We start from the raw sequence: 15,123 nt of genomic DNA on the forward strand, positions 1-15,123 counted from the left end.
AGCACATGCTGGGACTCTTGGGATCGCTGCCTGGGGAATAGTGGGATAGGGACTGAAACTCACCCAATCCACCCAATCTGAAATGCCAGACTATCAACCGCAGCTGTACTTAACATGGTGCGTTATGCTAATGGGGTATTTGAATTCAAATAAATGCATATATGACCTTTCTGGGAAGCATCTAATGAGAAACACTCATTAGTTATCCGATGTACCGAGGTGTACTCAGGTGAGCTACCCGAGGAGGTGACCGGCTCTCAGCTGCTCCCCCAGGGACTTCCTCTGTGGTGTCATCCTGGCAAACAGAGTCATGTACCACTAAGGAGATCTCCAGGGTCTCGTATAGCTCGTCTACAATTCATTATACCAAGAGCACTTACTCTGAGTTTAATTACAACAAACGAACAGAACACCACAGCAGCCTCACATAATTAATGTCAATATTAGCATACGGATCCTGCAAAGACGTGGCCTTTATTTCCCCATCACATCACCATATGTTCATTTGTTGGATTTTGCATATTTCAAACCGACTTTTGCTGCTTCCACTGAAATGCCTCTGCGTCCCTGCATGAGTGACTGACAGGCCTGGCAGTGCATCTGTTGTCCCATTTGCATCAATGGATGTTGACTTAAACTTTCTGACCTGAGGGATACAAATTTACAGTTGACTGGCAGCTGAACCCGGACTTACTTCAGTAGCACTTCTAAAAGAGAAACATTTTCAAACAGGAAGTATGTCCCTTGTATTCAGTTTTAAATAGAAGCTGCAAACCTAGGCTGTGTTGACCCAGAAAAGTTTGTCCTTCTCACATTAATTCTCATTAGTTCTCACTCTGAGAAGCTTGATATACATACACAGCTACATACTGTGTATTCAATACAGTAGATAACAAACACTTATTTTGTATTTGCCTTGTGCTTTGCTATGAAAGTTTGTGCTTTGCTATGAAAGGTTCTATATAAATAACATTTATTATAATTATTATTATCATTATTGTATCTATGAAATTATCAAGGATACAAAAATAATTTCAATATTATGGATTAAAAGTATCAAAATGGTTCCTATTTGTAAACACAGGAAAATCCAGGGGACGAAACGAAGACCTCAACGACAAGAACACCAAAGCAAATTGTCTCCAATAAGGTCTCCACTCTTGCCACTGTTAAGAGAAAAATCTCAATGCTGCAACAATGGAATCCCTTAATGATGGGGTCATCATTCAAGTGATATCTTCTATAAAGAATCAAGGTGGAGGTTGATAAACCAAAATGTCTGAACTGAAACCAATGCCAAAGGGTAGACAGGACAACAGGACAACGTGTAAAGCTGGAAGGATTGTTTGTTAAGGATTATGTGAGTACATAGCTGGATAGGAAAGTTGACTTCACATGACTGAGCCTCCAGGCAACAATTAACTAATAGAGAAGTTAGGGAATGTGAAACCGGGGTCTTCCCACCACACAAAATGGTGGCAGCAACCTACAAAAATGTTTGTACAAAACCAAAGTAATACACTGAAACAAAAGAGGAAAATAATTTCACTGTAGCAATCTAGCTCTCAATTATAAAGACAAGAAGTCCCATAAGTGGATATGAGATAATATGATCTTAGATAGAGAATCTATGATTTTGACCCTATTTGATACCTTATTAAACCTACAGTGAGGTTCAGACAGTGTGAGGGAACAGCAGCGGGCAGCAGCAGTGTCTCTGTTGTTCTCCTCTTACCATCCACACTGACTGAGTTTACTCTGGACATTTTTTCTCAGCTCCATTTGTTCTGTGCCATAAAGTGCAAATGAAACACCCATTAGATCCCAGTTACAGCAGCCGTATCGAAAACAAGCACACACAAGCCCTCCAACGTCAGTGCACACAGGATATCACTGGCTAATACTTGATTCAAATTCAAGTGCAAAGTTTAGGAAATACACTTATATTCTTGCCAAATGAAAATATTGATACCACTCTCACTCTCAATATGAAGAAGCCAGTTAGCTTAGCTTAGTATAAAGATAGGAGGCAGAGGGAAACAGCTAGCTTAGCAGTATCTTAATATACAAAAATATCCACCTGCTAGCACATCTAAATTTAGTTGATTTTGGTCTTCATCACCTTTTCTTACCGGTTTGAAAGTAAAGAAAATTGTTAAAAAATTACTTAAATCGGAATGTTTATTTATTTTATTTTATTAAAGTTATGGACAGTGTTAATAAATATTGATGACTTAGATCTGAAAAAACTTAATTTATTTGAATGTTTTCAATCAAAGCTATTTTAAGTTGCTTCAACAAAAGTCTATTTTCAGTGTCTATAGGCCGAGTAAAGCTGTAACCTACTGTTACACACTGCGGTTTTTGTGCAGATTGAACAAACTGTGTGTAAGTTACACTGTGAGGCTGTGGGCAGCAGGACAGTGGTAGACGACCTCAGGACAGAGACAGCTGATCTCTCCAACTCTTCGCAAGATACGTGGAATTCACAAAATGTCTCTTCAAATAAAATGGAAAAACATTCACTGCTTTGCATTTTTCTGCTACTTTATACATTAATATCAAATTATGTGACGATGCTGAGTAAAAGCCTAACCCCCAGACCCCCTGCTATGAGTCCAATCAGGTAAATACCAGTCTATCTTACTGTAAACATCTCTCCCCCACACTTCCTCGTTTTTCTTTCCCTCTGTATGAGAGAACACCTCTGCTGCTCCTTCGGCTCATTCAGGAAAGAAACACACTTGTGATTCTGACTGTCTGCTGGTGGGGGAACTTGACGACTGCCAAACAGTTTGATGTCGTCCAATGAAAAGTCTCCAGCCCGTCGCACACAATCAACACAAATTACAACATCAATGTGTCTATTTAAGGATGCAACTGTTTCTGTGCGGTTGTGTGTGTGTGTGTGTGTGTGTGTGTCTGTGTGCGTGTGTGTGTGTGTGTGTGTGTTTGTCTGTGTGTGTGTGTCTGTCTGTGTTTGTGTGCTTCATGGGGAGAATGAGTGGGAAAATAACAGGCTGAAAACTGAAATTCAGAGAGCGGATGGAGAAATGTGCAAGTTAGTGCTTGCATGTGTGTTTGTGTGCGTGTATACATGTGTGTCACCACGGATTTATTTATAGAAGTCTCTTGGGAGAGGAATGCCATTACTGTGTGAAGGTAGACAATCTGGTGGGGCTGTGCTGGATGTCACACTGAGGTGGCTCCATCACTCCTCACACACTGGGCCTCATTAGGATGAGCAACACCCTGTATAATTTGAACAACCATACTTCTACTCCACAGTCCCGTCAAATATCTTTGTGCAAACGCCATCAAAAAAACACACACAGCTCCTCAGGGGATGGTAGTTGTTGAAAAAAAGACAAAAACACACAATGGCACAATTTTCCCTGTTGATTTGGTTTTATTTTTTTTTTTATAATGCAATATTCATGTAATAGTTCAGTAAAGTAAAACAATTCTCCAGGACTTTTTGTGTTTCTCTTCACATTGATTGTGTTGCTTTGAATGAGTCATTGTGTTCCATAACAATTAGAGGGTGGGCGGACACATTGATCCAGACACTCCCCATTACTGTTTGTCCCTTGGTAGACACACACACACACACACACACACACACACACACACACACACACACACACACACACACACACACACACACACACACACACACAAACATAGATCTTCCTTTCAACAGCTGCTCTTTTGGGTCCACAGGAGCAAGCAGGGAGGTGAGAAGATTACAGCAAAGCAAAGGCAGGATTTTTTTCACCCTGAGCCGGACTAATCCATGACGATCATTAGAGGTTGGTTCACTAGGAAAACCTCTAACCTCACACCCACTCAAAGCAGCCTCACCTCAAGAGCTGCATAATCTCTGTAAACCACACTGGGAATCACCCCAGGAACCAGGTATTACGATGCGACGTGTGGGGTCTTGATAAAGTTAACTTCCATACATTTTTTCCACACATTTTGGAATGGGCTGTTGGCCTGTGGTGATGCAGTTTCCAGCTTTATTTCTGAAACTGTAACTGCAGCAATCGAGCGAGTAAGACGGACTGCAGGACTCATACCACCATTCATAACAATACAGAATGCAAAATGTAAGAAGAGGAACGTCTCTTGTGACATGCGTTCCACATGCAGACAGAGATTTAACTATCAGAGAGATAGATATGCACCAATCCCACAACCACATCTTTCTTCTCACTTGCTCTGAATGCGAGCTGTAAAATGAGAAGTAAAGATGACATTTCTTTCAAACACATGCCCCGTGTTCGCCTTGCTGTTTGCTAAAGAGCAGAAGCTATTGCACGAGATGTGTCTGGAGAACAATGCAGCTCTTTCTCTCCCATCTGCCTCTAATCCTGCTGACATTTTTACTTCAGTCACATAACTCGTGCAGCCTTTTTTCCCGTCAATTTAATTAAGAATCTGCGTCCGTGTCACATAGATAAACTCACTGGAAAATAAAATCGATGCAAGGTGAGACGCTCATCACAACTGAAACCTGAAGCGTTGTTTAATTCACTCTGTCTACTGAGACAGGTGAGAGGCCCCACACAGTGAGAGACTGGCTCTTACATTTATTGAACCCTGTTGTTTGTCAATGGAGTTTTCAGGTGTTGGGCTCTGTATCAAGTTCAGGTAATTACTGTTGCTCGGTCTAGCAGCTGCTGTGGAATCACTTGGAGGAGACAGGCGACTTCAGAAACCAAGTTGTGTTTGTCAAGGGTTGAATCTCTACATTGAGCAGCATTGAAAGACAAGCTTGTATTATATATTTCAGCTTCGCGATAACTTCTCCCACATACGTCAACTATTTAAAATAACCCGAGGACTAACGTGCAAAGATTAGAAGTGGATGTCATTTTAATGTCTAGCAAAATCTGTTGAGCCTTTGTCTGAAGCCAAACAAAAGGCCCAACGCTCTGATCCTCCTCAGTTACAGTGGTGTTGCATTGTGTTTCTTTACCATTTACTTGTCAGCTAAGAGCCCCTGGACCAGATGCGCTTGACAATGGCAGCTGGTTAAAAATGCACGAGCCATATTTTAGCTGGGATCGAATGACGAGAGAGGTCCAGCACGTGTGGCACTTGAGTTTGGGCGAGAAGTGGAAAGAGTAAAGAGGAATCTGAGAAAGTTCAGAGATGGACTATACAAACTGGGTCACTGCAGAAAGTACAGTACATTGTGCCCACAACAGAATTGCATTGCATTAGTCAGTCATGAGTGCCATTCCTGTTCGGGTGGCTGTAAATTGACCTTTTCAGCCTCAGCCTGCAGAGTGAGTGGTGAAAACTGTGGAGGGACTTGCAGCTGTAGCTCAAGAAGCACTCTGTGCACGCAAAAGCTTTGGGTTCAAATGCCTAACTCTCTTTGAGAAACTAGTGCTTGACTCTGCGGATGACCACACCACTCCACCGCTTCTTGAGAGTGATGTTCTCTCCCCCCTCTGACAGGCCTGTGTGAATAATGAATGAAGTTCTGCAGCAAAGTAGTCGTGTCTCCGTCCCCCTCATCATTGACCTTTGAGCTTCGAAAAAAAAAAATGTCAAGGTCAGTTAAAGCCTCTAGAGCCACAAACCCAGTTCCACAAAAGTGACAGAAATATACGGACAGCCAGATAAGGCATTGAATTAAAAGTAAAGCATGCAGTTTTGTCGGTCTGTCTAACAGAGATACTGAGCAGTGGGAATCTGTGTGTGTCTGTGTGCACATGTGTAATGTGCCGTGCCGCCCCAGCTGGCTGGTGTGATAAGCTAATGTAGCGTGCTAGATCACCTCTCTCCATGGAAACTAATAGGGCAGGTTCAGAAAGTCACATTCTGCCACTAGATCCAATTGAGTTATTTCTACATAAACATGTTTCTAAGCAAAACCTCATGTTCATTTCTTTTTTTTCTCCACCTCAGACGATAGTGTACATACATATTTATTTTCCTTTTAGCTCTGTTTGTGTTCTCCACCAACTTGAGAAATATCTTTCTCCTTTATTTCTTATTCCTGCTCCTCTTCGTTTACCAGCAAGTCTTAAAATGTATATATCTGCCATTTGGTGCCGAGCACTTGGTTTCTCATTGTTACTAAAAACAACTACTTGAGCACCGAGAGAGAAGAAAACTCAAATATGTGAATATGTGGGCCAAGGTGGAAAAATACGAAATACCCAAGGTCAGGTTATAGATAAAGGGCCAACTAGCACAACTTCATTGAAGTGTCTACGCTCATGGACTTTGATACCTGATTCAAATACCTTAGACAGTCTTCCCCAACTCTTTTTATAAACTACATCCGAAGCAAGACGTAAGGACACAACGTGATTTAGGTAAACATGCCTCAGGCTCAACTATCCAATAGGATGCGAACACCTACATGTAACATATAGTGACAACAAGTCTAGCCTTTCATGGAGGTGCTGTTGGAATGGGTGACATAGGGTGAGACAGATACATGGGGATGTCTTGGAGACATCTTCAGACTTACTGTTCCACCTTCTGGTCTTCTTTTTGCGGATTGTTGATGTAGACTTCACCACCACCTACAGGCCCAGCGTGCTTCTTTGAGCGTTTCTAATTGATTTCTTGTTCTCTTCTAGAGGGAGATATCTTGTCAAATTAAGGTTGTGTGGATGTAGTGTTTTTTATTTTATGGAGGGTAAAACATCTGTTCAAATAGATATCTGCAGAAGTGTGGACAAGGTCTTAGTGTGTAGGATCATTAGGTTCCAACACCATGTGGACGTTCTGATTGCCACTGGAGTGTTGAAGTCGAAATCATTTAAAGGCTTAACCAGATGCGCATGGAAACGCTGAAAACCTCAGAAACAATCTCATGTCTGTCGTTCACAGATGGGCAGATTCTCCCCATCGATTCCGAGAGGTGCATTTCCATTCACACGTTCCTGCACGGGCTGATCAAACAGCATCAGAGAGATGTTTCAAATCCATAATGCTAATGCCTCTCTCAGCTGATAGAGGAGAGCTTCACTAGAGTCTGCGTGGTTGCCTTTGCACAGTGTCCACTTCTTTCAAGTGCAGCAAAAAACAAATAGTGAACGACAAAGCTAAAGATAGACAAGAAATACAGCTGAGAAGAAAACAAAGCAGGGAGGCGTGCTCGCACTCAATGTGTCAACATCACACCTGTGAGGATGTAACTGGGATGTCCACAAAATACAAAGTGATAAAAAGGGAAATAAATATGCATGTTATGAGTAATGTAGAATATTTAAGATATAAGCCGTGAAATACCCAGTGCAGGACTGTAGCTCACGCTCAGATAAGGTGACCTGCTGGAGGAGCCAGACGAAGAGTTTGATTCACGCTGTCATCTGCTGATGAGTCCCTGTGACTGTCTAAACTCACTCTATGGTATATGGCACTGTAATCAGGCTGTGAGCTGGGAAAGTGTGTACTAATTGATTCACGGCTTTTCAAAGCTCACCTAAGCACATTGGACGAGTTTGTGTCCCCCAGCAACAATCCCAGGAAACAAGACAGCACACACACACACACACACACACACACACACACACACACCCACACACACCCACACACACACACACACACACACACACACACACACACACACACACACACACACACACACACACACATTATGACAGCATGAGACAAGTAAGGGGGGAGACAAAGGAGCTGAAAATATCATGAGAGACCACATCTCCTCTGGTGCCACTACACTCCCTGTGACACACTCCTGGGCTGTGGAAAGTCACACGTCCTTCCTGAAACCTGCTTTGCGTTACATCTTAATGTGTCTGCCATCGATTTCCTCCCTGTTCTTAAGGGAAAGTTATCTCCCAGCAGGCCGTACGGGGTGAACATGTAGCAGGTAAGTGAACGCAGTGGATCACTCAGTACGGAGCCGTGGCTCAGAGTGATCTAAGACTTCACATACAACAAAGCAGAGGGCTCACAGTGAAGTCAGTTGGGCATATCTGATGTGTGCGGTAAGAAGTACAGCTTATCGCCCGCAGTCACGGCTGTCTCTGGCTCAGTGAGAGGAGAAGTTTCTATGCAATTAGTTTAAACAGCCTCAGTCTCTGTTTTTATCGCTCTTGTCTTGTTCTGGACTGAAGCTTGGGAGGGTAGAACGAGCACTGGAAGGCTTTTTGGAGAAAGAAATTCCCAAGTGTCCAAAAAGTCTGGTAAGGGAAAGCTGTGCGAGTCAACATTGTTTTTAGACCCTGAAACCTAACCTTAAGTGAAGGAATTTACTATTAACACATGTAAAATATAATGTCTACTGCATATTAATAAGCTTGGTAGTTGATTTTGTGGTTTGATTTTATTCTCATCCTGTGTATGTGTGTGCAGATTTCTTTATAGTGTTTCTTTGATATGATTTGTTTCTTTGTTACCTCCACAGAGAAAGTTATATTATCATCTGTGTTCATTTGTTAGTTAACAGGATCACTCAAAAACTGCTCAACTGATTTCCATAAAATTTTGTGAAGGAATTTGCTGCGGATCCACATAAGGGGGCGGTTCCAGAAAGGATTTATTTTGCTTTCTTAAACATTGCTAGATCAGGAGTTTTTCAACATTTCCCTTGATTTCTCAAAAAAACTATTTATGGATCTTGATGGACTGATATTTATGTGAGTGTGTGCAAATAAAAATCCAGATCTGATGAATTTCAATGTGGTTTTATTGGCGGGGTGGACGGAGGTATGTGCTCTGAGTGCCATTCGGCTATTGCTGTATGTTGTAAATTAAATCTATATACAATCAATTAAAAGAAATCCCCACAGCAAATATGTTTGTTTGATGCCTTGACGGGAATATTTCCAGGAAAAATCTTTTAATGATTTATTGAAACTTTATAATTTAACTCTTCATACAAGTAATAAGGCCAAAAACTGAGAGAAATTTGACATTTTGCTATTAGACACTTGAACTCATGGATTTACTGATTTTGTAAACTGTTACTTCACCTTCTCCCTGATAAGCCTCACCCTTTTTCAAACCCACAGGAGGAGCAGGCTGAAACAACCGGAAATACGTTGCGTAAACTGGATTTCAAATAACGGCAGTTTTGGAGTTCTCCACAATGATCGTGCCAGTGCCACACCCCCAGAGGACTTATTGAAAGACGGACCATGTTCCCTGTGAAACTGAGCTGCACCTCTGGGAGAAGTGAGCAACACAAGCGTGCTGAGACATGCTGAATTACATAGGTTGGTTTCTTTCACAACCCAGTTAAGCTTCCCACCTAGTGGGCCGTGCTATACTGTCAAAATGATGACACAGGCATTCAGCACAAACCATTCTCTATCAACAAAAGCTTATCTTTTATTGATGAAATGACTACCTGCAAGAATATCCAGTGTTTCCAGGAGTGTCCATATTGTTGTGCTAAATACTTTAGTTGGCTGACCTATGGTGGAAATACAGCTCAAGAGGGTCTATAATTATCAAGTAACACCTCAACATGCCCAAGCAGAAAACATGTGGCGTCCATCACTGCTGCTCTGACATGAAAAATGACCAAAGTTTTGGGGGGAGGTTATAACTCTAAAGGTCTGGGAGAAGGTGACATCCGGGGCTAGATATATTCCGGATCACACCTTGTCTCTCTGGCATTGAGTCAAGCGTTATTAATGTGCAATTAAAATTTCATCCGCACTGAAACATTTAATGAGGCAGAATATGTGTTTGGGAACAGATCTCACAGATGCAACTCTTCAATTAGACTTCAGAAACAAGAGTGTATTTAACTGCTGCTATTTAATCTCAATCAGGCATCTTGACTTTTCTCTGTGTCATATAGAGGCAAGAGAATGGCCCCATTTGTCAAACAAGGGCCGACCCCCTCTCCTTTCGCTCGTTCCAAAGTTTCTGGGCCCTTCAGTTGTTCACACAGCTCTTGTGCTGGTTAAGGACCTGCATGCTGCAATGAACATGGGAGAAAGGTCATCAATTCTGCTTCTATTTATTTTCAGTTAAATGGCAAAACCGCTGTGGAGGAAAGACAAGAGCCATTGCTGAAATGTACAGTAATGAATGTTGAGGACCTGAGGGGACTTCATGAAGTGGAAACTTGTTAAGATGCCTTTGAACCTCACGTCAAATAATTACTATAATAAAGACAAAAGGTTGGTATTGAAAAATATTGCGTGCATGCAAGATAGAGCCGATTGTGCCATGGACCGGGTCATGATCCTATTATGAATTTGCCATTTGAATATTGTTACATAAGGAAAAGTGACCTTTAGTTCTTAATTCATAGACCTGTGAGCTCAGTGAGCAGCAGCAGAGCTGAGCAAATGTATATTTTCAAACATATAATGTTCAGGTGCAGTCTGACTAGATGCTACAATGAGAAGAAAGCTGATATTCACACACATATGAACATGATATGATTTAGGAATAATTATAAATAGTATTTAATAACTCAGAACTTATTTTCATCACATAATATTCATATATTCATTTAATATTCATTTTAAATCAGTGTTTTTCTCTGCTCTGATGAAATGATCTAAGACCAGCCCTGCGAGCTTGGATTTAAAAAGACAAAACTTCCCCACAGCCACACACAGCCTGACCATGGTACAAAGAAAAATCTAAAGTTGATATAATTCCTTTACGAGATCTCCCTGTTAAATGTAGAGCGACTGAAACCCCTTCTTGACGTCTTGCTGTGGGCAGACTCCACACACATGTGTTTTATTGGTAATAATGAGTAGTTATTTGACATTTTAATTGTAAATTGAACCAGTCACATCCTTTGCAAAGTCAGTTGAAATGGGACTGCTGTTAACACAACTTCATCCATCGATCCGACAAAGTGAAGTACTCCAGTGTTCCTGGAGTTTGAGCTGTGAGCCTGTTAACGAGCTGGATGATTGAATACTGCTCTGGGAAAAAGGCAGGGGTGGCTAATGAAGCTAAGAAGATGGCGTTGAAGGGAAGGGGAGGGGGTTATTAGATGGTCTAAAAATAGAATATATTTATATATATATAAATATAAATATTGTGCAGCAGGTTTTCTTGCAATCCTGAAATGGCCTAAACTCTGAAGACCGTCACAGCTCTCTGGCGTGTGATGCCAATGGAAAACAATCATTCAATTATCCCAGGGGACTTGCATTCAGACGACGCTGACTCGGGAACAAGGATCTGACTGAAACCAACAAAGGGAGACAATGAAGGCCGTCATGTGCTCATCTAAAAAAGTAAAAACAGCAAAAAGAGGTTTTAATTGACTACCCAGAAATACAGCAGAGTCTTTTCTTCTCGGGAAGGCAGCTGAGATTGTTGATTTAAGTGGAGAATTAAAGTTAGTTTCCTAAGTCACATCCTACTCAGTACACACAGATTAATCAGCTCAAAAACTTTTGCAGACAGAAGCCTTGACATCCATCCCTGGGTGCAGCATATCCCTCTATCTGTCTCTCATTCCTCCATCCTGCCATCCATCCCCCCCCCCCCCCCCACACTACTCCAGCTGCTGAAAGTGACAGATTAAAAGCACCAGCTCAAGCTGAGAGAAAGTCAAACAACTGATCAAGCCGGTCTCAAAGACAGACTTGTGCTAGCCTCTGGATGTTGAACTGAATTCCTCACATACTCTCTCCTTTTGTTTTCAACTAATTATTTTCTAAATTTAAACTACATTCGTTAGAACCCCATAGTCAGCAACTTTCTTTCTACTTCTTGATAGAGAAAGCATTGTGTGTGTGTTTGTGTGTGTACTTTCAAGTGTATATTTGCTAGAACCATTGTGAGCATAGACCTTGCAGAGAGAGGACATTTTGGAAAAGTGAGTAATGATCGGGTTAGAATTAACAAGGTTATAGGTTTAGGGTTATTTGTGTGGGCGCCTATGGCTCAGGAGGTAGAGTGGGTCATCCACTAACCAGTGGGTCAGTGGTTTGATCCCCTCCATTCACATGAGTGATGTGTGATAGAGATAGTGACATAGATGCACTGTGTGAATGTGTGTGTGGATGGGTTAATGGTAGAGCAGTAGTGTAAAGCACTTTGATTGTTCTCCAAGAAAATAAAGGACTATATAATTACAGACCATGAACCATTAAGTTGTGATGGTTAGGGTTAGGTTAAAGGGCTTCGGATTATTGTGCCAGTGAGTCACTCAAGCAGAAATAAATAAATATAATGTGTGTGTGTGTGTGGTCCAGGTTTGGAATGTTAGTCAGTCTGCAGTCATGGAGAAATGACTATCTGCGTGTGTGTGTGTGTGTGTGTGTGTGTGTGTGTGTGACAATAGACCTTAGCAGCGAACGATGAACTCGGCTTCTCCAGGAGGTCCCAGAGTTTCTTCCTCTTCTCAGAACAACACGTGGTGGTAAACTCCTCTCCCTCCATATCCCTCGAGTTCTCAGCCTCTCTCTTGAGCTCCTCGTTCATCTGCTCCTTCTTCTGGTGGTACCTGGCCTGGCAGCACGACTCCAGGTAGATCTCGTCGATACCCCAGAAGTCCAGCTCTTGGCTGAAGGACAGGGCGCACATCTCCTCCATCATGTGCAACTTCCCTGTACGGTAGAAGTTGAGGATGGAGGTGAAGGCCCCTGGGTGTCTGTCGAAGAAGAACTCCATGTTGTCCAAGCTGTAGTCATCGCAGATCTCTATAATGGATTCATGGGTGTTGCAGTCTCTCAGTTTACCCAATCTGGTGCGGGGAAGCCTGTCCAGCGTCCTCCACAGGACTTCGTGGATGAGGCCCCCGACGTTGAGCCTCACCCGCCGGGTGTGGGTCTTGCTCTGGATGATGTCAATGGTGTCCGGTGGCAGGGCGGTCGTCAACCGAGGCCCCGTTTTCATCATCTTCACTCAAGTTGCTGGGTCACTTGCAAAGACTTGAATGGGCAGTCTGACGGATTAAGAAGACATGGCCCTGCAGGTGACCACATCAGGGTCCCACCTTCTTCTCTGTTGCTGGAATAAGAAGGAAAAATGAGAAATTATTGCCAAGCTGTGGGAAGAGCCAGGTGCTGCTGTCCTACAGAAGCAATGTCAGGTGGTTTATCCACTCATCAGACAAGCAAATAGATATTTTAATCAGCTTTGAGAGGCACAGCCGCTTTTCTTGCTGACACGGGTGACAGACGGTTCAATGATAAACTGTGTGAGCGCTGTCCGGTGCTGAACCGTCTGTCTGTCACTCTGCAGCCCGCTGTCTATCGCTGTCCACGGACTCCGGTGCTGAAACCTCTCATCTCGGGTGGGACATGCGATCAATCCCGATACAAAAACACGGTGGCTGTGGCTGACAACGGCGAATGAGCTGTTCTTCAGAGGGAAATTAAGCTGGTCTAATAATAACACCGATTATCAACTTTGATTAAGATCCCATATCACATTATATCACCCCCCAAAGAGACCATAGACGGCAGCACATAATCATCATTTATACAGGAGTTAAGTTCATTTGAGCTCATCCAAACATTTTTTTATTTTAATTTAAGGGAAATGTATTTACATCTACATAATTTGATAGAAGTAAACAGTGTGATGGTGTCCAGATAAACACGTCCAAGTTAAGCTGACTAGCACACGTGCTTGTTGAAATGAAACCTGAAGCTACACTAGGTGGATACATATATGCTACTTACTCATCTCCCGTATATCCACAGTCACTTTATGGACTCGCACCGGCACCATTTCAAGAGTCAAAGCGCTGGAACTTGCTCTGTCCGCCCGCGTCTCCGGCTCTCTGCTGGGAGTTAATGGAGGCATCATGAGCTGCCCCCCGACATGCTGAAAAACATCACTCTGTTTCTGCTACAGGGGCATCACCGTGTCCAGTCTGCTCTGTCCTGACCTCGAGGGGTAGATTCAACAAGTGCTGCCCCGAGAGCAGCCGTGGATACCGCGGCTCCACCTCTGCTCCACCTGCTCTCAGTGTGAGCGTTCGCGCGCTGCTATCCGGCGCCTGTGACTGTGGATTGGATCCTGCAGAGGCTGATTTCACTCAAGCTCCTCTGGCGGCGCAGCCTGTGTGAGCTTAACCCCCTCAGAGCCGTAGAGACACAGCTCAGCATCTAACACGATCTTCTCTATAAGACGATTGGGCAGCAAACTACGGCCAATGTATTTACATCCTGTGTGTGAACTGAATTTGAATCAAACAACCATCTTTTACATTGTTGGCTATATGTTCAGCATCAGTGCACAGTTCCCGATTCAGCGAGGTGCACATTTAACAAAGACACACATACTTGAAAAATACTTTTAAAGTTGCTCCTTGTTCATGAACATTGTTTACTTCAAATAACTTTATACAATAAATAGAAATATTAAAAATGTGTCCGATTTAGTGTAAGTGTTGTTAATAAGTTTGGATGCTTCAGAGGATCAGGTTTCTGCTGGTGCCCTCTGGCCCCGCCCCTGGATCCACCCCTGAGTATGTCATACAATAAATAGGGAATGGCAGCAGATGACAGAAATTATGAAAATCCTCATTGGACTATCACAGTGATGTGAATGAGAGTCTGTGTGTCCTGAAAGTTGGAAATAGTGAAACACAATATCTGGTCTATCAGTGGAAAAGTTCACAAAGGTCAGATTTAATTAAAGGTCCCGACTTTGTCCATGATTGTGTCAGAACTTGGTATGTATAATTTTATGAAATATCCCAACTGACAGATGGGGTGAGTTCACAGAAAAGCTGAAGTTTGATCAGAAACAGGAGTAGGTTACCTGCACCCAGTTCCACATCAAAGCTTCATGTGTATTCAGGAACAATAATAACTGCAGTCATATCTGGCTTCTGATTGGTTAAATGCTACAAGACGCTGCCCTTGAACTTGCTAATGTTCCCAAATAGTTTGTGTAACGCTTACTGTTCTCATTATGCTTGTGGAGTAGCATTTGTTTTAAGGCCTGTGTCATAATTTTTCATTTTGTATTTGAAGAAGAAACTTTTCATTATTTGTGAAACAAAGAACATGGAGTTTGGTTGAAGCACAGGTCTGCTTGATGCTGGGACTGTATAGCTTGAGTGGACATGTTCAAGTAAGAGATTAACGACTAACACTCTACAATCGGGGCACTGTGGCCAATCTTCTGCTGCTGCTGTTGCTAGTAGGCGATCAGCATATTTCCAGACGACGTATAAATCTA

At 42.5% G+C, this 15,123-nt stretch overlaps 1 protein-coding gene across 1 annotated transcript in view; it reads right to left on the minus strand.

Annotated features, from left to right (window-relative positions):
* LOC128457032 (potassium voltage-gated channel subfamily B member 1) overlaps positions 1 to 12,825 on the minus strand; it is a 31,456-nt gene extending 18,631 nt beyond the window's left edge. The window contains exon 1 of the mRNA XM_053441527.1: positions 12,271 to 12,825. Coding sequence (XP_053297502.1) covers positions 12,271 to 12,825 — 555 coding nt within the window. The remainder of the gene's footprint in view (positions 1 to 12,270) is intronic.
* Positions 12,826 to 15,123: the final 2,298 nt, after the last annotated feature.

Source organism: Pleuronectes platessa, chromosome 2 (genome assembly GCF_947347685.1).
Source record: "Pleuronectes platessa chromosome 2, fPlePla1.1, whole genome shotgun sequence".
NCBI lineage: Eukaryota > Metazoa > Chordata > Actinopteri > Pleuronectiformes > Pleuronectidae > Pleuronectes > Pleuronectes platessa.